At 29.9% G+C, this 25,115-nt stretch overlaps 1 protein-coding gene across 4 annotated transcripts; it reads right to left on the minus strand.

The window, feature by feature from the left end:
• Positions 1 to 24,423, minus strand: LOC124366142 (transformer-2 protein homolog beta-like). 4 transcript variants are annotated; one of them, XM_046822451.1, is made up of 9 exons: positions 24,193 to 24,423; positions 13,744 to 13,892; positions 13,303 to 13,516; positions 12,200 to 12,259; positions 11,261 to 11,389; positions 7,394 to 7,569; positions 5,370 to 5,414; positions 4,249 to 4,361; positions 1 to 1,025 (listed from the first exon to the last, which is right to left on the minus strand). In XM_046822451.1, exons 1-9 carry the CDS (start codon positions 24,223 to 24,225, stop codon positions 1,006 to 1,008), a joined length of 939 nt encoding a protein of 312 aa, XP_046678407.1. In that variant the 5' UTR covers positions 24,226 to 24,423; the 3' UTR covers positions 1 to 1,005. The 4 variants fall into 4 exon arrangements, with proteins under 4 accessions (XP_046678407.1, XP_046678408.1, XP_046678409.1 ...); XM_046822452.1 differs by having other exon boundaries at positions 1 to 1,681; XM_046822453.1 differs by lacking the exon at positions 12,200 to 12,259 and having other exon boundaries at positions 24,193 to 24,422.
• Between the last annotated feature and the right edge of the window lie 692 nt (positions 24,424 to 25,115).

The following is a 25,115-nucleotide window of genomic DNA, read 5'->3' on the forward strand; positions in this document are numbered from 1 at the left end:
TACAGTACATTAGTGTTTATTTGACTAAAAATAAACATTTCTCAGTACTAAAAGAAATTGAAATTCCAGCATGGTCAAAACCACCCATCCAGCAGTTAGTTGTTTGTTACATAATAACAAAATCAAGATTCCAGAGTAAATGCAACTGGAAGGAGGTCCAAATTGTTTTTAAAATTAAAATTTATAATTAAAAGATTTACATAGACATATACACATTTTTTCAGTAAAATGCAATACTTAAAAAGTACCTACTTTTTAAATCCAATTATACTTGTTTACAAATATATATATTAGGAACCAAGTTACATTACATAATATTTAAAATTTTGATGAATATATCAAAATATATATTTTTGACAATCAATTATATAACCAATTATTAATTTGAAAACATTTTTCAAATCAGCTACTTGCACCTAAAAATAATAACACATTGCTATGATGATATGTAAATGAGTTTGATCCACATTTTGTTTTAAATAACCTTTAAGTCTATTATTAAAAAATTAATTAACCAATAACTGTAATAATTGTAAACAAAAACTATAATCACAAGAAACTTCTTTAATGTCCCAACTTAACAAATCAAAATGACTGAACGGATCAAAAACTTAAAAAAATTCATGTAGCTGAAATTGGACTTCCATCTTTCTCTAGTTTGGTGTATATGGATATTTTAGCTGTTATAAAACGTCTTGATTTAATAACTGCATTGTGGATGTGCCAACTGCTGATATAGCAAAATAACAAAAACATCAGTTATTTAACAGGTACGTAAAAAGCAAAATAACACTCTATTTTAACGATCTACCTCAGTGAATTGCAATTCGCAGCTTTTCAACCTAACTGATTATCCCAAAGAATCTTCAACGTCAATGCTCTTGTGCCTTGATCGTTGTTTTCTTTCTTCTTTGGTTGCTTGCTCAAATCTTCTCTTACGCGGAGAGATTATTTTCGCTTAAGCTTGACCGCTTTTTAAAATTTTCTTTTCTTCCTCAATTTAAGCTACCCCTTATCTTCAAAACCTTATAAACAAGCAAACAACAAATATTAGAAGTGTTATTTAAATTTTAATCAAATAGTTCCTTATTATAGGCCCCTTGGCATCACAAATACTTTATTAAGAGAACGTTAATATGACAAACAATACATGTGAAAAAATCCTGGTTTTCAATTCCAACACACTGTATACATAACATTGTGACTGACAAATCATACAGCTATATGTAAAAAAACAAATATCAGTGAACAAAAACTATCAATTGTATCATTGACAAGGAAATACTTACTATATATACAAAGTTCCCTCTTATAACCTTAACTACTACAGTACTTATTGTTTCTTCTCCTACAGAGATAGTAGTAATTGTGGACTAACTCAACTTATGAAAGCAATCAATAACACGAAATAAGTAATTTTCCATACAATTAAATTTATTATTGTATTTTACAAGCAAATTGTGACAAAACCCGGTTTTTAAGGTTACACAGTAAAAGGAATAAAACAACAGAGGATTAACATTATCACAAAGTCAGGAAAATAACAGGAAACTAACAATCTAGGCGTAATTGAGGAGAAATGAATAAAAATAATGAAATGGGTTTTGCCACAACGGTATCAAACTTAAATCTAAATAATGTTGTAGAGATGCAAGCCCGGGGTGCTTCGTCTAATAACGACCTGCAATCCAACATCCAAAACACTTGCTTAAAGATACAATAATAACAACATTCTAAAAAAATAGGCAAAACTCTTGAAATATATCAAACCAAATTTTAATTAAAACCAATTTTGTATTATACTGAATTATCAGTTATTTTAACTATTTATATTTAAATTTTATTAGAATACGAACTTTATAAAATTAACACAAATAAAGAACAAGAATAATGATAATAATCAATATTTTATATTTATAGGAGAGTGGTGTTGTACCCTAATATTTTATAGATCATCTTGATTATACTCTTATAACTGTACAGTTGAAAAATCAAAATAAATGTAATTTTAAAAGCAAAAATTGTATAAAGACACGAAAAAACTGATAATAGTTATTCCCCTTGCTTTTTTGGAGTAAGACATACAGTTAATACATTCTAAACACAAAAAAGAGAAACAAACATACCATGTGCAAGTTTATGCATTTATTTATTTGCAAACGCATAGTATATTTATTTCCCTTTTTTGTGCTTTATAATTTGTTTGAAACTGTTTTCTTACATAAACCAACCACAGCAAAACAAATTGTTCAATCTTAAAACTTGCCAATTTAAATAAACAACACTAACTGGTCAGTGAATGGTTTGTTTTCCAACCCACAGATCTGCAATGTGTTTCATGTTGATTACGGAAAAATAATATAACTAGCAACCCAATGACTATTTAAGTGATAAACATGATCATGCCTTATGAATTTCCACAAGACTTCAGCTCAATTTGTAACAAAAACATGAAATTCAGCAAACCCTAAAAAAGAAACCTTATTTTACAAATAATTTTTTAATCGTAATAAGTGTTTATATGCTACTAGGCTACTCTATTATCATTTAAAAAATAATACCTCCTTTAGTTATTAAAAATACTTATTTATCGATTTTGTGCGTATTCCATATACCAAATCATATTGTTAGTACAGAGGATTGGGTAAATATACTCCTAAACTGAGCCTGCCTCGTTTTATGTACAACATCCTAACTACCAATAAACAGAATTTAAGTATGTATCAAAAGTATTCCAGCTGAATGTGTCTTGAGCAGCATTTGTTTATATTTCAGGCCAATATAGACATTCAATGTTTGGTTGCTTCGCAATTGAGCTTTTTGTACACTTGTGGATTCAATTGTGGTTTGGCATTTTAATCTAGTTTTTATTAAAGATTTTCATTGAGCGGCTGTGTTCAAGGTAAATTATAGATAACTAAAATTACTGGGTTAATGAGCTCTCTCAAATGAGCATTATAATGCAACTGTATTATTACACTTACTCCTCAGCAATAAAGAAATTTGTTATGAAACAAGTTACATACATTAATTTAGAAATGTAACTATAAAAATAGGGAATGTGTGCAAAGTGAAATTCAGCAACGAACTAAAAACAAAATAAATTTTTAATAATTATTTTTTATAAATAGACAAATAATCAAATATTTTGGAATAAGGAATCGCTATATATATAGGGATTACTTATTCCAAAATATTTTATATATTCACTATGATTTAAGTTTATAAACTAAACTGAATTTTGAAATAAATTAAAACAGATTAAGTATAACATTTATTTTTACTAGTAGACTATTATATTCTTAATCTCACATTCCACACACACAATTTAAATTAACTTTAGTAGCAATGAAGTTAATATTAATTTAAACTAATTTTAGAGAATTAATTATATCTGATAGGGCAATACCACCATTATTATAAAGTATTGAAAACATAAAGAAACACATTTTGAGATCTGCAATTTGATTTTCAACACGCTCATTAAAAGCTCTTAAAATTATGGGACTAAGACCAAACAGAGTGTAACACTTAATTAAAATAACAATTCTCGTATTTCAACCTCTTGATCATCAAAACTTACATTTTAGTCGCAAAACATTTTAGTGTTCGCAAAATTATTTTTATTTGAGCTATACTATTTAAATATCATGTTTTTTAATATCAATAAGTTTATTTAGAGTACTATAACAAATAAACAAACTATCAAACACACATTATTTACAAAACCAAATACCTTTAAAGCGAAATGTTTGTAGTAGAAGCCAAAAAGTGCATACGCGTTGTTAAAATGACAGTAATGTGTAACTCGTTCACCAGCCTAACCTAGGTTTAAGAAGCTTGGCCAGTACTGCACACCAAAATGTCTTACGAACCCCAACAATGGTTCATACAAAGGATCTATGGCCATTTTAGCTTGACATTGCTTAGGACAGTTCTGAGACAAGGAAATTGGTCTGCATACAAATCTTGGTTTATCAGTTTATTTCATAAACGTCACTCATTAAATTCAACATGCAATTTTAAGCACAACTCTTACTTGCAATTATTTACTGTTCAATCAAGTTGCATTATAAATGTTTCTTTATTTGGATCATAACAAGTCATTTGGTTAGGTTATTGCAAATCTCAAAAAATGTGATTTCTATTCTTTTAAACATTTTACCATTGCTAGATTTAAAAAATTCTGTAAAATATAGCAACAAAAATATCAATTATGTTTAAAATTCTTGCCAAGTCAATACTTACGAGGAGAGTAGGAGCGTGATCTGGATCTTTCGTAGCGGCTCCTCCGCCTACTATAGTATGGAGAGGGAGATCTTCTGTAGCTGTTTCTGTAGCCACCACCGCCATAGTAGTCTCTGTCAATGGGAAACATACACTTGTATACATCCGTGTAATGTACATCTTCATCTTGAATTGGTTTTGGAGAGCAAAATGTCAAAATATTAACACAACTGAGTTACTGTATAAAAATCAAATTACAAGTGACAACATTACTTGATATCGTTACAACTATTATTGGATTAAAGAATAAGAACTGTGGAGAAAACTAAGTATAGAAAGGGTACTGGTAGAAAAAATATTAAACCCTTTTTTAAACTTGAAATCGTTAAAACAGCCACTAGAACTATACCTATACTGGATTTTTATTCCATGTATCATGTCAGTGTTTTTGAATAGGTGTTAGCAAAGGTAATGTTTTTTTACTGAAATCGTAATTGTTGCCATCGGTTAAGCATTATCGAAATCTATAACTCATGGGTCCGGAAAAATTAACTTTAATTAATACGTCTGTTTGTGCGCATGATATCTAGAAAACGAGCTGACCTGTACTTAAAAATTAGTATGAAGCGGCATTTATATATTGAACACGAAGTTCAAGTATCGTGAGTGTCAGTCTACTGGATTTGACTGAGCATAAACAAATATTTTTAAATAATTGGTCTTATGGGTAAACCATAAATTAATTTGCCAACAATCTCAGTGTGAAATATCAATGTTAAAAGTTGGTAACAAGATCTGATTTCAGCGCACTGTTGTGTTGAAGCACCCTTCCTTCCTCATCGGAACTTTTATTTAGTGCCTTCAAAACCACGGAGTACGGCATTAAAAATTCAATATGTGTATAAAATAATTTTAAACAGATTGCAGTACTATAACGAAACTAGTTTTAAATCTTAGTGTGTTTACAACTTTTTACTACAAGTTAGTTTTAATAATGTAACTTAAGCAAAAGAAATTTTCTATTCAATGATGGATGAGCTCTTTAATGATGGAAGCAATATTTAAAAATGCAGAAAAGCTTAATTTAATCTTTTATTCAATATTGTGCTAAATCATTAAAATAGCACACAAATTTTACTCACCCATAGCCATAATCTCTCTGTCTGCCCCAACCTCTATCATCAATGCTGCAACAAAAAGCTTGTTTAAGTATTCATAGCCTGAAAATAATCCTGTATTGACTCATAAAGCACATGATGCAACTTTAACCCTGGAAGTGGCAGAGTGTTTTAGTACTTCATACATTGCCTCATATTTATTTTATTATTACATGTTTACTATAAAGTGCCTATGTCATATTATATATTTCTTTATTCAGCATTGTTCAAGGAACATTTTTCACATAATATAATAATAAAAAAAAATACAATTACTCTAACTCTTCATTAAAAAAAAATTTTTTTAGAAAAAAGAAGTTAGTTCAAAGATTTTGATTTGTAAAATTGTTGTTGTTAGTGATATGCAAAATTCAAAATATAGAAAAGGAAGAGCATTTAATTCTGAGTAAAAATAAAACAACACTTAGTTTATAAGGTATTTATTTTTCCATGTGGTAAATGATATAAAAATCATACACTGACATTCGAAAGTGCTAATTACCAACAAAAGTAAGAACTTCAAAGCCCACTTGGATTTGTACAATCTTGTAACTATTAGTTTATATTAATTTTCTTTTTTTAAATTTGTATTATATATTTTTTTAATTATGTTCTGATTGAATGTCTAAATCGGAATCCTCATAGTTGCTTATTTCATGTTCAAGTAGTTCTCGAATGTCACTTGAACAATCGCGGAAATTACGATCCATTACGTAATCACGCACAAAAAATTTACTATTATTGTGTTATAGACACAACCATCATTACAACAAACTCAAAAAACAATAAACCAGACAGAACACCATGCAGCTGACAAAATAACAATAGCCGAATGAACCAGTTGACTCATCGCTGCGAGCGAAACTAGCGTGGTACACGGGAGAATGTAAACAAACAGTTCAGAGATTATAAAACGTATGGACGTGTAGCGAAACGATAAAATTACTTATTACTGTATTATTTACATAAATTGAACCTTCCTCTTTTGATTGGTATCAATACAGATACTCTTTGATCGTGTTTTAAGAACGTAATATTGAGAAATAAAAGACGTATTAAAACGCCTGATATCGGGCGTTTGCCAGTTCCAGGGTTAACTAAACATTTCACAGATTTTTGTGACATTAACAAAAGATCTTCTAGTCAGTTTAACTTCATAAAAATTAGTAAATAATAAATTATTCAAAACTCCATAAAAAATTCCATTAGAAATTGTCAAAAAAGTATCACATTCACTTCTTCTCTACAATCATCAGAATCAACATTAGTGCAAAGTAATTATCATATATTCTACAATTGATAGATGTTGTTCATATTGATGATCTAAACTGGGTTTTAGTAATAAAACAAAACGATTTACATTGTAGATTTGATGAAAACGCCACTTTTAGAGAATGTAACAGTATACACGATAGCACTGGTTTAAGACTGGAATGCACTAGTAATTTGTTAAAAACTATGTGATATCAGCTAAGGTTAAGGTTGTCTGTATCACATTAAACTAGTTGCCTGTTATTCATTTTATGACAAATTGTTCATGAAACTGAGTGGTACTCAGAAAGAGAGTTCAAGAGTAAAGGTTTCTTTCTTCACAGATATCTGTCATTTTAGAAATCATCATTGTACCACAACAAATATTGACAGTTTTCATTCATAACACACTGTTGATTAACCTAGATAGTCTTAGTCTAATAGTAAGTTGAGGAAGTACCAAATATCAAATTATAATTTCAAAATAAAACAGTAGATAGATAAATACAATAATATCAATAAAAGTTTAACCATACAGTAACTACAATGGACTTTGGTAAACTTAAATTCATTTCTACTTCCTTTCACTAAAAATTGTTACCAAGAAGTTTATATTCGGTTTTAATATTCCTGGTTGATATATTTACTTATATATAATATAAAAACATAAATCTTTGGAGGACATATTTTTTCATCAAATTATGAGACATATATTTAACTTGATAAAGATATTGTGTGAACTATCTAAAATGACTCACAAGGTAGGTTTGCCCATGTAAATGCCAGGTGTCGGAGTGTGTGCTCTTTGTGTGATGGAATAATCCACTCTGATACGTCTGCCGTCTATCTCCATGCCGGTACACTGGTCCTTGGCCACCTTAGCATCCTCATGGCTCTCAAAATACACAAAACAGAAGCCCCTTGATCTTCCAGACTGTAAAAAACAAATAAATTAAATCACATTCATCAGGACACTACTTTCAGTATACAAAACAGTTACAAGATTAACGATGAGTGCCAGTTAAGGGAGTGTTATGTTGTCGTTCTAACAATATTATTTGACACAATCTCTTTATTTTGCACTCATAATAGACATAGACATTCTTTATTGCCATTAAACATGATATGCAATAGGCATAGTCAAATTACAACATGATTTATAACCAAATTACAATAGAATCTTCAATTGCAGGTTACAAGTTAGAAAAAGTAAGTTTTACATTGCAAAAATATAAAAATATGAGTTTAAGGCACATACAAAGCGTCAACAGTTAAAAGATCCTTAAAACTAAATTAAAATGGTAACTTAGCCTAGCTTAAAATTTAAAAGTTGTCTCGTTAAAAGTTAAATTTAAAAACTCTTTTACATCATAAAATGGGTTATCTATTAACCAGTTATACATAACATTCTTAAATCTAGCACTGCTGATGTGATGAACAATTGGTGGGAGCCTGTTAAAAAGCTTTATGCTCATAACATTGTAGGAAGACATAGTTTTGCTTAGCCTATAGTGAGGAAAACGAATATTGAACATCAACTCGACCACATTTATGGAGTTTCTGGATACACCTAAATTGTAAACTTTGTGTACACTTTAAGACAGTAAAATCTTGGTATGTACGTGAAACGTTGGAATTACATAGCTCTATATAAATAAATAAACTAGTAAATTTTTATGGTAACTTGAATATGCCAGCCATTGTGAGCTATGAATTTAGAACTAGTGTCACACCTCAGCGCACTCGCAGTTCACCCGAAGGCTATTTCTCTGAGTCACTCACAAAGAAATCTATTTTATGACCAAACCCTTTCACAATTAACTGCAGGCAGTAAACATTTACAAAATGTAGAACTATACCTTAAGTTAAATATATTTGACAAGACTTATTAAAAATAAGTAAATAAATATTTTTGGATTTTTAAATTCGCATTTGCAAAAAAAAAGTAATTTTAATTTGCATTTTTAGTTCATAATTACATGGATGAGGCTTAAATAGGATTAAAAATAGTTTGATACAGCACATCACCTTGTGTTAAATCAAATAAACATAACCTTGTAAGCTAAGGCTAAGCTTCACCCTCCTGAGCTGTCTAGTAAGAGTGATATGCCTCGCCCTAATCGGTTAACTCGGGGAAGTTTTATGCCAACAGAAAAGATTCTGAGTTTTAATCAGCCTAAAATATTTAAGACAAACCAGGTCTCTGTATATTGTCTGGGTAGTTGTGAATAATTCTCATACAGAACACTTACACAATCATCCTAGTTATTATTTTAAGAGAATATTAGGAGTAATGTCACATCAATTTTGTTGAACACTGTGTGATATCACTTAAGGTTAAACTGTCTGTATCACATTAAACTAGATGCCTGTTATTCACTTTATGACAAATTGTTCATGAAACTGAGTGGTACTCAGAAAGAGAGTTCAAGAGTAAAGGTTTCTTTCTTCACAGATATCTGTCATTTTAGAAATCATCATTGTACCACAACAAATATTTGTTTGATTCTATAAACTTTGTTGACCAGTCCAGATAATCTATGTGTAATACTAAGTCAAACATACAGGCTTTGAAAACTAAAAACCTCTTTATAGGGTATACTTTTATATGTCATGAGAATAAAGAATAAATAATTTAAGAAATATATGTATATAAATGTATTTATCAAAATCAAATTAAGAAGTACCAAATATCAATAACAGTTTTTATCACACAGTAAACTAAATTATACAGGGAAAGGAAATATAAATTATTAAATGTTTCCAACAGATAAACTTTTGGAAACATTGAATAATTTATATTTCCTTTCCCTAAAAACAATCAGTAAGAGGCTAAAAAGGGATTGAATTGGCATAATAACTTAATACCCAAAGTATGTTACATAGACTAAAATAGTAACTTGGTGAACTTTATATGGACAAAGATCTAGACATGGTGTAAGGATATAATCACTCTTGCCAACAACAAATCTTGCTCTTTTATCTTAAGAGACAGTAAGAATATTAAGCCAGTCATCGTATTTTGCTCTAATGAAACTGAAATTAAAAATTGCAATACAAATTTAAATAAGGTGACCAAACCGAAAAGAATTGACTGATTGTAGCAACTTCTGTGTGAACACAGCAATTTACTAAAAAATCAACATTGTTATTGGACTTTATTTAGTGTAGTAATTTTGAACTTCACAGATTAAAAAATATTTTAAAACTGTCATTTTTCTTTCGTCTTAATATCATTATAGTTTACTTGCATAAACCATTTAAAGAAAACACTCGCATCGTTTGCTTTTCTTAAACCTAATTCCCAATAAAACGATTTGTTCATGTACCAAATAAGGTAGTAATGCTCATTAAACTATCTTATCACTCATTATATCTCTTATCATCTGATCTACAAGCTTATCAATAATGATATCAGTATATCATAAAATCTCAATGGTTCTAAATATAAGCTTCACTACTATGTCAAAGATAACAAAGTTGATTGAAAATTCATGATACTAGTGAGTTAAAAAAATTCTTTCATCACAAAGTGTAGTGATAGCTAAAATATCATCATACAACAAAGGAATGTAAAATTTTACATAAAAAATGGTTTGCTAAATAGAAAAAGGTTGTAAAACTTGTGCTTGAATAGCTGTCAAAACATTTCAATGATCCTGAAAAATACAACAAACTTGTCATTCCTTTAACATTACATCCACGCTTCTTGCTTCTCTCTATATCATTGTCTTAAACACATATTACATGTTAAATAAGAATGTCTTACTAATTTCTTGCGATTTGTTCCAGTTAAAATATATTTGAAGAATTTTTAAAGTTGTTACAGGACCGTGTAGTTCAAACATGCTTACTAACAATATTAACATCATACTTGAAGAAAGGAAACACCCTCACTTGAACTCTAGTTATACACAATCTTTAGGACAGCCAGTATAATGTTAATGTGCATTCACTGCAGTCAATTACATTAAAAGTAAAAATGAGTTACTTGAGGAACTTTAACAAGTTCATGCCGACCATGAGTTTACAAATATTTTCATATTACATATGTAAAAAAAAGAAACGAATTACATAAAAAACATACGACATTTGATGAGTTTTTACATGTATTTATTAGAAAAAAAAGAACATTTATATCAATAGTTTTGACTTTTTTAATATTATTTGTATTGTAAGACATTTAAATGGTACACGTAGGATTGAATATAATAGGTTTTACTTATGGCCGTCATGCCACTAGTTTCCAATCCAAACGGTTCTTCCTGCTTAATAGTGGTCCACACCGTCTAAACATGTTAATGACACTACAAGTTTACTATGTAAAAGATAGTTAACTGCTTGAAAATGAGTGGTACTCAGGGAGAGAGTTCAAGAAAAATTATTATTTCATCACCAAGTGTCATGACAGCTACGTTACCATCATCATAGCACCACTGAATGTAAAATTTAATCCATCACAAAACTGTCTACCAAAGCAAAGACAATAGACTCAAACTCGAATAACTTAACTTTTTGCACCACAGAACGTAAAGTTTATTCTCTCAGATTATTGTTTGCAAATTGTAAGATCTTGCACAACTTGTACACAAAGAGCTTCCAAAATACTCCAATGACTAACTAACCTTGGCATCAATGACGACCTGCACCCTCTCGACAGGACCGTATTTGGAGAATATGTGATGTAGTTGCTGTTCAGTAGTGTAAATGCTGAGGCCAAACACTCCCAAACATCTGCTGGGCTGTGGGTTCTCCTGGCCGAGGAAAACAAACGATTATCAATAATACACACAGAACTAGGGTGATACATAGCTTCAGTCTACTTGTATGTCTATGATAGTGGGTAGGTCCATCGTATAAGCAAGATGGGTTGTCACTTTTTAAAGAAAACAAATAACTGAATTTCTACTACAGCATTCATAGGTACTGAACAAATACGTCTATTACTGGAATAAATACAGATATGATACACATTTACATTCAGAGTCCAATTTGATCTAGTATACTGTATACTGCCCGTTACTACAGCTGTAAGGCCCAAACAGACTTTGTTTAGATTTAATCTTTTAAGATAAGAGCATATATTTAACTTATTATAGGCCACACTTACATTCTTTATCTTATTTGTGCACAAATAAAATCCTCTCACATTTTAAACAATTTTAGACTAGAATAGTCTTTTAGAACGAGCCATTAAAAATGGTATTGATGACCTCAAATTGACCATTAACCATTTCCTAGAAAATGGTTGAGATAACATATCACAATTTTTTTAAACTGTAAAATATGACACAAAAATCGAACATGAAATTACTAAATACATGCTCAATCAATTTCAAAATAAGATAAATACTTCATACAATATAAAAAAAATTATGTTGACTAGTTATGTTTAGATTTTTAATAATAAACCCTAATTTTATTCACTCTTTTCTATAATAGACTACATGTAAATTCAAACGATACAGAATTAAATCTTTCCAACAGCTATATGAACATATCAGGCCTAGTCCTCATAACATAATAATTTTTGAAATGTATTTTAGTATTATTTATCACCTTACTCGATTTTGCTGTTCTTGATAATAAGCGTGCTTTCTCTCTTCAGCGCTGTAGTACCCATTCTAAATAAAAATAACAACTTTATAGTAAGATTACCAGTCAATTAAGAGTTAAGAAAAATAATGTTATGGGGCCAACATTCTCAGAATTTTTGAATAATTTTTATTAAAAAAAAACCATATATTTGACAACACAAGAGTATGACATGATTATTTTTCAAATAAATTCATTAGTTTTATGTCTGTTGAAGGGAAATAAAAGTTTGTGCACTTCATTGCGTTGCCTCTCTTATACTGACCTTAAATTAACAAAGCTTGTTTACTATTGACATACATATCTCGTACTTTCTTTTTAACTGTTTTATAACAGTTATTTTCCAGAATAGTATAAGTAGTATTAATTTTGAGGTAATAAAAATAAAATGTTGTGTTAAAAAGTTAATTGTATATGATTAGGTATGATATAGTAGAAGACAGGTCAGTTTAAAGACATAATAGCGTACACCTATAGTGTATAATTTATTCTAGTCGAGCTACTATAATTTTACTATTAAGGATCTGACAGGTCATCGTTCATAACAGACAGGTTCTTAAAATCATGTCATCATCTTTCTGTCACAGGAAACAATTACAAGTTACAGTACAGGAAAAATGACTAATCCACAGAAAAGTAGGTCAGTTTGCTAAAAACTTTAGTTATGTACCGTCAGTTCCTTCATACTTACATCAGTTAATCAAAGCATATTAAATCAAATGGGACTAGGCCTATTTATGTTGCAAGCATCCCTCACAACCTATGTAACAAAAAACTGGACTGATGAAATTGCTTGCACCAAATATTATTTCAAAAATGGGTTTCACCACCGTAAATTATAACAGCTTCAGTTATTTCGAAATTAACCTAAAAATTATTTTGATACCAGAAAATTGAAGTAAAGTTTAAAAATTACCCAAACATTAACACAATAATTATATAATTGATGTTGTATAAATCTAGTGAAAAACAAATTTTAAAATCTCACTAAAACAGCACTTGTGTTTGTACAATTTTGAAATAAAATTCAAACCGATACACTTTAAAGATCCAGTCATCATTGAATACTTACCCGGTTGCCATTATGCCTGCGCCGATTGGACATGGGACTGCGAGAGTGTGAGCGTTCCCTACGGCGGCTGTGAGGACTGTAGGAGCCAGAACGGGAACGAGAGCGGGACCGTGAGTGAGAGTAGCGGGACTTGTATTTGCGCTCCTTAGACCTAGACCGTGATCTGTACTTGCCACTGGCCTTGTATGACTTATGGTAAGAGCGGGAGCGACTCCTACACAATCACAATTTATTCATTTAGCTATGGTCATAACAGAACTTACGTAAAACAAGTTATGTAAAACAAAATTCGAACAAAATAAAACTTCACTTAAAGTCAAACAAACTTGTATTGATTTAGTTTCATTTCATATTTATAAAAAAAAGAACATATTTTGAAAAATTATTTGTTATGTAATATAAGAACATATTTTGAAAAATTATTTGTTATGTAATATTGACCTGGATCTTGAATAGCCTTTGCCTCTTCGGCTGCTTGGCTTGTGGATACTGGGAGATCTGGAGCGAGGAGGGCTTCCACCCTCATTGGACCGAGACCTGTATACAGCTTTCTTCTCCTCACTATGATCCGAAACGCTCCCATTGGGACTCTACAGTTGAAAAAAGAAACAATGTTAGTTCATATAAAATTGCATTTACAGCTAAAATAATTTTCTAAGCAAGCGTTGTTATTGTTCAAATTAATAAGAAGTATGTTTAAAAATTAAAAGAACTAAACCAGTAAAAACTTTTAGTATTTTTGTGTCATCCCATATACAATAATCAGACAGGCAAATAACTTATACGAATTAAATATTAAAAAATTACTTAATTTGGAGTACTGTATTGTAAAAAATCTTGTTTTCAGTACAACAGCAATGTTGTGTCTGATGGATGTTGATGTTTGGTACTGATGTGTGCTACACTACACCCCTTAAATAAAAAAAAATAAATAAATAAGAAAAACTGAATCTGCACATTTTTATGAAATATGCAGCTTTTATATAATAATAAAATCATATGAACTAGTATACATTTCAGAAACCAGCATTTATAAAACTGAATTGAAGGGGGGTAAAATGAATTTATTTTGGATTTTTCCTCTTATGCACTCCTAATAGGTAAAAAAATGGAATTCAAGGGCATAATGAGAAACATTTTTCAGTTTTTGAAGCCTTAAAAAAAGAGATTAGGCATGACAGAAAAACATGCCTAACAAAAAAAAAACAAAAAAAAAAACCCACACACACTTATTAATTTCCATGATGGCATGCACTGCGACAATTTGCCCACATCTTGTAAGATCTGTCTCTCACCCTCATAATATTAATCTTCTAAATATAATGTGATTGAGTATTGTTTTGCATATTTCCTTAATACATGTGTTAATTGGTCATCCAAATTTCTAGTTTCATTTAACTATACTATAGCACGCGACGTTGACAAATTGTTAAAAGCATGCACATGATCAAATTTCTTATGGTCAAAACGCGATTGCTCACATTCGAGGCAGTGTATGAGCTAAGGAAGGAACCTAGCCTTCTTTGGAGAGAAACCTAACTCCAGCATAAAAGTTAATATTGTAAAAATGTGGTAATTTGCCATGGGTAATACTGCTTATGTGTTAATTACACGTAGCCAAAATAAGTAAAAAAAATTTTACGTGCACCCTAAAACACTGTGCCACTAGATATTTCTTTCCTACAGGCTACACACAATAGGACTTTTGAACAATTGTCAGATCAATAAATTGGTCGTCACAAAAAAAAAAAAAAAAAAAAAAAAAAAAAAAAAAAAAAAAAAAAAAAAAAAAAAAAGACACATTCAATACTTTTATAACAAAGGCTATGGTTAATACATTATGATCAATCAGTGTCAATATAACATATTAATTCAAAAGCCCCCCCCAAATAACTGAAAAGTTATGTATTATGGCTAGTATTGTTATATTACATAAGATGTAGTCAGATCAGTCAAAAATCTAGACTGGAGGCGTCCCGTCCAAAGGAAGTTCTTGTGGTCAACAGGGGTATTGTTATTGTGGAAGTTCTAGTTAACCCTTTCCGGGCCAGGTGGCAATATATTGCCGCCACAGATCGTGTCTGAAAAGTGCCAGGCGGCGACATACGCGAAAAGCGCCAGGCGGCAATATATTGCCGCCTTGATATTCGTCGTTTTCTTAAATAAATACGACGTCAAATGATTAAAGTTTTATGTTTTTTTATTCCCTGGTATATTTGTAGATAATTAATATGAATATCATTTTTATTTTGGAGGTCTATGCATTTTTATTTTGTAATTGTCACGTGACATTATCAGCTGACTCGATCTATTGTTGTTAATTCTTTATGCTTTAGTGTAATCGTACTATTGTATGCTGGATTCTCCTTTATTATTTTATTTTGTGGTTGTAAATATTAGTAGTGTTAGTAGTTACGTGCTTAGCTATTGTGTGTAGTAGTTACAATGACTGACAATTTGCGATCTCACGGGATTGTAAGTAGCATATTTGTAAATAGAAAAAGTGTAAGTAAATTTCAAATAAAATTGTGTAAATATTTCTTGGTAAATAGTGTTTTTAACTGTATTGAAACTGTTTATGGATCCTACAATCATCTGTTTACCGGTAAATCCATAATGTGAATATTTATTTTAAGTTTCTTGCAGTGTAAGAGTCAGTTGCTTTATCACTTGTTGTGAAGTACGAAGTACAATTATGCGTATTTATACTAAATGTGTCATAAAAAATTTATTTATGAGAGAAATAACACAAAATTTTTGTATGGTTGTTCCTTTCTAAATGTACAATATAATAAAATAGCTTCCCACACTAAAATTATTTTTCCTTTTTTTAGTTATTTACAAAAAAAAAAAAATAAAAATTTTTTTATTGTAATCTATTAAACACTATTTTTTTTTTAATTTTAAATTACTTAAAACTACATCTATATATTTCTTGTTGATATACGAGTAATTTGGTGCAACTTTTAGGTCATTCTCTAATTGTTATGAAAAGTTATAAATTTTAATCTTAGAGACTGCAAAATCGCCAATTTTAGCCTGGCACTTTTGACTAGTCACAGGGGATATGATATGTGAACAAATTTTGCAACATCTCATATTTGGTCCTGGCCCTGAAAGGGTTAATGAACTGCAACTTTTATTGCACCTATCTGATCTACACCTATAGCAAAAGTCTGTGGTTGATTTTGTACTCCTACAACAAATTTTGGTTGGTTGTTTTACTGCCCTCCTCAGCGAAACAGATCAGATCACAGCACACCTAAGAAAAACGGCACTTCCAATCTGTAATGGCCACAAGTACAATGCTTATCCTTCAAAATTCGATTATCTCAGAGCTTTCAAACAAACACCATTCTTTTTTTAACAATATTAGTTATCTTCTTTATAGCTCTAAGTTCAAAGTTTTATTCCCAAATTACCCTTCAAAGTTTGCAGTTAAAAAATTGGGAAATCTAACTTTTTGGAAGCTTAAAAATCAAAAAGTGATTGACGAATCAAGGAGTGATTCATCATTGTTCAAACTTTTTGTTCAGTTGGATGGCATAGTCTACAAACACAATTAAGAGTTTTAGCCTTAAAACATAATATCCTTGATGTTTTAAGAATTTTTTTAATCTGAAATATTTTAAAGCCTTAGACTAGCCTATATCTCTGGTGATATATGGAACAAGAATCTAATTTTTTTGCACAGTTTGTACATATATATGATACTAAAGTAGTGTAGGAATTTTAACTTTGATATTTGACTCTGAGTAAGTTATAGATTTTCAAAAGTAAAGAAAAACACATTCTTGCCAATGTTAATTTAAGGAGAATTACACAATGAAGGTGGTATTGAGCTGTTTAGTAAATTACAGGTGTGTTCTCAATGTATGGACTTATTCAGTTAAATATGACTACAAATTATTAAAAATAAACTTTTAGGCTTTTGTTCTAATACTTTTAAACATAGGCTAGTTTGAGTCTAAAACTAAATTAATAAAAAATGGCTTATTAAGGTATAAACCTATAGTAGTACAAATCCTATTATTGTAATAAAAAACAATATTAACCCTCCATCGGGCGCTAAACGGAGTATTCCTCCGTGTATGTTTTATTATTAAAAATAGTACTACTTTTCTGATGTCGGCAGTCGTTTCCCGCAGTGTACTTCACGAGCATCTTTCGGGGAAACGAAACAATAGCCTCCCGCTTTTATTTATCAAAATGTGTCAGTATGAGGTCTACTTCCGTGCGTGACTGGACGATTCCTCCGTGAGCGCCCGATGGTGTGTTTGTAGTGCTTGGACGAAATCACCGTGAGCGCCTTATTGTGTTTAGTTTTGATGTTGTAATAATCCGTGTGCGCCTAAATGTGTGACCTGTGATGGTTTCTTTTTAAATTTTACTATATATTTTATTTGAATTTTGTGAAATGGAGAATGAAGACGAGAGACTTGTTAGTACAGTACCAGTGTGCTAGGGAACATTTCAGTAATGATTATGGAGTGAACATTGTAGCTATAACAACCAGAAGGAAAATGTTTTGAAATTTTGTGCAGTGTGTAAAAAAAATTTTTAGTAAAGAATAAATTTTTATTTCAGAGCAATAATTGACATTACAATTGTATAATATCTCAAGAATTGAAGTAAGTTGTTTTTGTAAGAAGTTAAAAACTAAGTTAATTTCCATACATATTTACAGAAGGTTAAACATTTTTACAATTAATTGCATTATTCCTTAAAATTAATCATGTTGTTATTATACAATAACATTTTTTAAGATTTTGAATTTCTTATTTGGAAAATTCATTACATAAGAGTGTAATTTTTATTAAATTTCTAAAAATGAATATATTACATTGTAATTAAATCAGTATGAATATTTAAACAAATAAAAACAGTTTTAAACGATTATGATATCCATTATTCGCCAACCTGGAGGAAACCTCCGTGAGCGCCTGATGGTGTTTCTAATTTTAAGCGCCCGATGGAGGGTTAATAATACAGAAAAAAATCAATGTGGCATTGCAACATTGGCAGGTCCAAATTTTGTAAACTGCACCAAAATGGTGTCACTGTGCTGGTTCTTCTAGAACACATTCTGTATGTGTCTGCATTTACCCCAGAAATGTTAAACTTATGGTAGGCCTACTCAATATTGATTACAAGGACCTACTTGATTTATGAGTCTGTAATATACATGACTAAGGCTACATGATGTCTAAATGTGAAAGTTGCCCTGATTAACCTTTTGGGGTTCATTTTTCCCACTGGATTGATTGATTCACCAGGTCCAATTAATCTCAGTTTATTATGCCTATGTTTCAATATTCCTTAGCCTATGTAGCCTACATGTAACCATAAAAAAAATAATAAATTCTTGTTCCTTTCAAGGAATGATCTCATACCATTATTATAAAAGTATTTGAATAAGTAAAAATACCCAGTGTAGATTATTAAAGTATGTAGTACTAATTACATTGAAAAATTGGAATTACATTGAAAAATTGGTATTACATTGAAGTGGAAAATTGGTATGCTCTTTTGGCCAAAGTAGGCTACTTGAAACATAGTTAGACCTAAGTTACATAAATTACTTGGGTTCTTTTTCACTTCAAAACTGAATATTATATCAATACAATAATGAAAAAAAAAAAAAAAAACTAAAAATAAATAAGTTAGTGTAAACTGTATATCAAATTTAAAATGAACAAAAAGAAAATTTACTGTATGGACCTATTTACAAAATATACACGTCACACCACAGTTATGTTTAGGTTTACTCTTTTTTTAGTATGACACTTGACAAAACTAGAGTAAGGATGGAGTCCAGGTTTGCATGGGCCTAGATCAAGGCCTAACCTTACTTGATGCTGAGGGTCGTTGTTCAACCTCATCATCTCAATCACTCACTTACTACACTTTCATCTTCAGAAATAGCAAAATCAGGATCAATCATCATCGAATTTAAACAGTGCATCCTCTGTCTAAAACGTGCAAAACATTTGTTTCACCGCCACCTCATCTCATTTGAGTTTAAAACTCATTTTACCCATTTATATTTTTTGATAAATGAATAATAAGTTAACAAACCTATATCTAATAAAAAAAAACCTATATCTAATAAACAAATGTTTAACATAACAGCAGCAGACGCTACAAGTCGTTGGTCAACTGAAAATATACACTATAGATAGGTTGTAATATATATACAACTTCACATTGTAATAAAGCAGCAAGTAAAACCATAGATGAAGGAAACTTGTGTGACTAGTAATTAAAAAACCCTTTCACAAAATTTAAAGATATTATGTTAGATTGATGAAATATGAGTTTGAATTATGTTTTTTTTTGTTATGTATTCACGTTGCAAAAGATGTCGGTCTGAATCCAGTCTTGGACTAAAAGGACGAGAAAGCGATGTCAGACTGAGTTTACCTATGGACCCCAGAGTTAAGAGGTTACTCTTAAATACACCAGGAATCTGAAGAAGTGCCAGACAACAAAATATTAAAGCCCACAGCGGACAGGGCTAAAATTGTTACAACAGTAAAATCCTAAGAAGTATACTTTGAATCATTAGTAGAAAAGTTAATCATGGATTGACCCTTAAGGAGTTATTCTTGGACTTGTTACTTATAAATTTTGATGACTCTTAGCAGTTCATATTTATATGTCTAAGCATATATATATTTCAGTATATAGGCCTAGCCTTATTATACTGTAGCCCAGTAGATTAGCCCCAAAAATACATAGCCTAGATAGTTTTATTTATCATTAAATTATTACTTTTAAATTAATATAAACAGCCAAATTATACTGTACTTTAAAATACCTATTAACATAGTTGGGTTCAAATTTTGCTTTCAGTAGTTTTAGATAGGAAAACACTAAAACAACTAGGTAGGTAGGTTAGTTTTAGAGTTTTATGATGAATATAGTTGATTTGATTGTCGTGGTAGCCACTTATTATACAGACCTTCTTTCTTCTTATGGCTACAGTATAATAGAAGCCACATGGGTAGGGTACGATAAGCGGAACCGGTTTTTTATATCGAAGAATGTAATTTATCGATACCTAATAGTCTATTCACATCTCAAATCCTAGACTATCAATCAAATATAAAAGTATCTGTAGGCCTAGTCCGCAACTATAAACATATGTGAATTAAAAAAAGTATAATGTGAATTTAATATTAACAGTGATCAAACAAGCGGACCCGGTTTTTTATATCGAAATTGGCAAATGATATTACTTAATCATTGTAACCATCATATAATCAATCGATACTGATTAATTATTTTTAACAATTAACTCAAATAATCTATATGAACAGCTGTAAACACTTTCAAATAATACAATTAAGGTAATATTTTAATTTCACATAAGTAACATTGTGGTATTAAAAATGGCTGTCAATCTTAGGAAGCTTCACGAAATTGCTTTAAAAAGACGATAAAACATGTTTTTATGGCTTCAGAATGTTTGGGTTAGGACCTAAGAATCCATTATGTGATATTTGTGGAAAAGGTAACAAATGTAACTGTCAGAGGAGCTAACATGGTCGTCTTCAGATGCAAAAAAAGAAGGTAATGGTGGACACAACTTTAGTAAAAACGTTTTCGTTCTGTTTCATTTAGTTAAAGTTATGAGTTTCCCTGATTTTTGGTTATGTTCATTTATTATTTGTTACATCATTAAATTCACATTTTAATTACAACATATGATTGTTATTACTTTTGTATCGATTGATAGTCTATGATTCGATATGCGAATATTAGGTATCGATGATTATATTCTTCGATATAAAAAAACCGGGTCCGCTTATTGGACCCTACCCGAAGCCCACCACAAAAATAGAATTATATGATTATCTACACTATAGAAAACAAAAATGTTGACATGAATTACGTTGCTTAGCCCTAGAACTGGCGGTCATTTCATCCTGTAGTGTCGGGCTGTTTTGGAGCTTCGCGCAAGGTTTTTAAAAAAAAATTATTAAAAATATAAAATAAAAGCAATATAAATAAGAGTATATATTTTTGTGTTCAGAATTAAACGTAGAATTGCACTATTTTTGTAAAATTAACCATAAAAAATGTTCTTATAAACACTTTTTTTAATCAAATATAAAATTTACGAAAAATATTTCTTGGGGTATTCATGTGAGATAAGCCATTCTGTGTCAAATTTTATTTTAGTTTCAGAAAAACATAAACATTATACACATTTATGAAAGCATCATAAAGCTATAGAACAAAAAGCAGTGATGTGTATAAATTCAGAAAATCGGGTTGTGTACACGTAAGACTTTGGTAAAACAAGTTTTGCTAATACATTTATCTATGAATACATGTTATATTTCATATTTTATTACTTAGAATAAAATAGATTATACAGTACTAATGAAATAATTACCATAAATTATTTTTTGAAAAGGAAAAAAAAAGTTAAATTTTGCCATTATTCAAAAAATTTTGCGGAAAAATTTTCATTCAGCAAAATATAAAATCGTTTCTAAAGCTTGTACTATATATCAAAATTTATAAATTTATGGTTTATACGTAATAGGAAATATTATGTAGTTAGAAAACTATAAATATAACTAAATATATTGAAAAAATATAGAATAACCCAAACAGTTATTATATATAACCAAAGAAATTACAGGAAATATATATTTTATTGTGAAAACTATCTATTTACCAAAAATTAAATAGTTACTTCAGAGCTAAGAGTGCTATAAATAAAGATTAGTAAGTGAAAACAATAACAAACTATGTGAAATGAATTTTAGCCAAGTCATTTTGCCATAGCCTACACAAAGCCGGTAATTTCTCAAACATATTTCAGTAAATAGAAATTGATTTATTCTAAAATATATATGTTTACACTACTACGACATCAAAACAACACACTAAACACACCCTAGGACTGTTAATCGACATAATCATGTCGGTTAATGCCGCTTTTGTGGTGTTGTTAACCGTCAAAATGTTGTCGATCAAACATTCCCTCGTAGAATTACTTTTTATAATATACTCCGGTAACGTATCGATATAATTCATGCACCATTGGATTCGGGAAGAAAAATGCTAAGGAACAGATGAGTTTTATTCCTCTTTGTATTATGGTTATGACGTAGCAAGCTTGTTATTTTGAACGTAAAAGAAAACGCGACGCCGTTTGTTGTCACCGCCATATTGCCGCTGCCGTTCTGTATCACTTTCGTGCCGAGCTGTGGATATTTGTAAGTTTTAATAGTTTTACGCGTGTTTTAGTGTCGTATTTAATGTGTAGTGTGTTGTTTGATGTCGTAGTAGTGTAAACATATATATTTTAGAATAAATTAATTTCTATTTACTGAAATATGTTTGAGAAATTACCGGCTTTGTGTAGGCTATGGCAAAATGACTTGGCTAAAATTCATTTCACATAGTTTGTTATTGTTTTCACTTACTAAACGTTATTTATAGCACTCTTTTAGCTCTGAAGTAACTATTTATTTTTGGTAAATAGATAGTTTTCACAATAAAATATATATTCCTGTAATTTCTTTGGTTATATATAATAACTGTTTGGGTTATTCTATATTTGTTCAATATCTTTAGTTATATTTATAGTTTTCTAACTACATAATATTTCCTATTACTTATAAACCATAAATTTATAAATTTTGATATAGTACAAGCTTTAGAAACTATTTTATATTTTGCTGAATGAAAATTTTTCGTAAAATTTTTGAATAATGGCAAAATTTAACTTTTTTTTACTTTTCAAAAAATAATTTATGGTAATTATTTCATTACTACTGTATATTCTATTTTATTCTAAGTAATAAAATATGCAAAATAACATGTATTCATAGATAAATGTATTAGCAAACTTGTTTTACCAAATTCTTACGTGTACACCCGATTTTCAGAATTTATACGCATCGCTGCTTTTTGTTCTATAGCTTTATGATGCTTTCATAAATGTGTATAATGTTTATGTTTTTCTGAAACTAGATAAAATTTGACACAGAATGGCTATCTCACTTATAAATATTTCTCACTATAACTTCATTTGCTAGGTATGGTTCCCCCCCAAATTTAATAAATATTTTTCGTAAATTTTATATTTGATTAAAAAAAGTGTTTATTAGAAAATTTTTGATGGTTAATTTTACAATATAGTGCAATTCTACGTTTAATTCTGAACACAAAAATATATACTCTTATTTAGCCTATATTGCTTTTATTTTATATTTTTAATAATTTTTTTTTTAAAACCTTGCGCGAAGCTCCAAAACAGCCCGACACTACAGGATGAAATGACCGCCAGTTCTAGGGTTAACACTACAGAAGCGGCATTGACCGACAAAATTATGTCGATTAACAGTTCTAGGGTTAAAAACTATCTATAAAATGTAAGAAACAAAAAAGTTCTACATTTAGTTACTTGTTACTCTTTTTAAGGATAGGTACTATAATTCTATTCTGGTGGTGGCCTCTTATTATTCTGCAGATCTTCCTATTTTGAAGGATAACCATGTCTGGCAGTTTACATTGTACTAATTAAAAAAAAAAATTATACATAAAAATTATTCGATTGTCATGGTTATCTCTTATTATACTGAAGCCCTACACAATAGAAATCACATCAATTCATATTACCTAGTTGCCAATCACATAATACTTGAAGAACTTATGTGGAGGCTAGACAAGGTTTCCATTAAGGCCTAGACAACTAAAACTTTTGCTTTACAAATTCAACTTGAACTACATTAAATTATACTAGAGCAAGGAGTTAACAAATAAAGCAATTTTAATTTACACGTTTCATTCATTAGCAATAATGTTTCAATGCATCGTTTCATTACAAAGAAAGCATCAATGTGCTGGAATGAAATTTATACTTACGCTTCTCTTTCCGTGATGCCCGTCGTCACTCATTATCGGAGTAACTTAAGAACTGATAATCTAAAATGTAACACTAATATTTGTTTTAAAACGTAGCAAATCCGAAAAACTAAGACGAATATCGGCGTTTAGCAACACCACGCAACTCTAAACAAGATGGCGAACAAAACTCGGATACTCAGCTTGACCACCACCTAGATGCGACGAGGACGAGGAAATGGACGAAGCTTGAGTTTGCGCCGTTTGTATGAGACTAATAGGAGGGGATGGCGCTCAAATTTCAAGACCAACTTCCGGAAATTAAAGATTGAACAAAGCATGTCTCTTTGACTACACAATCGACGTAAAACCACATAGAACTTATAAGGACCATAATAAAAGTATAATATTGTTGTAAGATTTTTACTATTTTTAACTATAGCTTCTATATAATTTTCTTATGTTATATCATATTATTTAATATTATATTACTTCATTCTTCAGTACTTATTATTATTTGGTATAAAATATATTATACTTCTTTCTTTATTTATTTATCTACAATCGGTAACAAACACTTTGTAAAAAATCATGTATCAGATATATCAAATCAGTGTATCAAATATGAACTGTTACTATAGTAAATATAAACCAATAAAAAATATAACCAAAAAATATATTTATTTATTTATTCATCATTAAAGGATAACACCATTTTACATATTTTTCTTTTTTTGGTACCTTGGCTACAAGATAAGCAATATAGTATAGAGTTACAATAACTACTCTAAAACATGCATTCTTGATATTTCAGTATACAATACAAAAATCAGAAATTTTTATTGTCGTTGACATTTTACAACATGCATGACAGACGTAAATTTGCAACTAATAAAGTAAAATAATAAGTTCTGGAAATAGTGTAGCTTATACCATAAAAATCT

The sequence above is a fragment of the Homalodisca vitripennis genome, chromosome 7, assembly GCF_021130785.1.
Source record: "Homalodisca vitripennis isolate AUS2020 chromosome 7, UT_GWSS_2.1, whole genome shotgun sequence".
In the NCBI taxonomy this organism is placed as follows: domain Eukaryota; kingdom Metazoa; phylum Arthropoda; class Insecta; order Hemiptera; family Cicadellidae; genus Homalodisca; species Homalodisca vitripennis.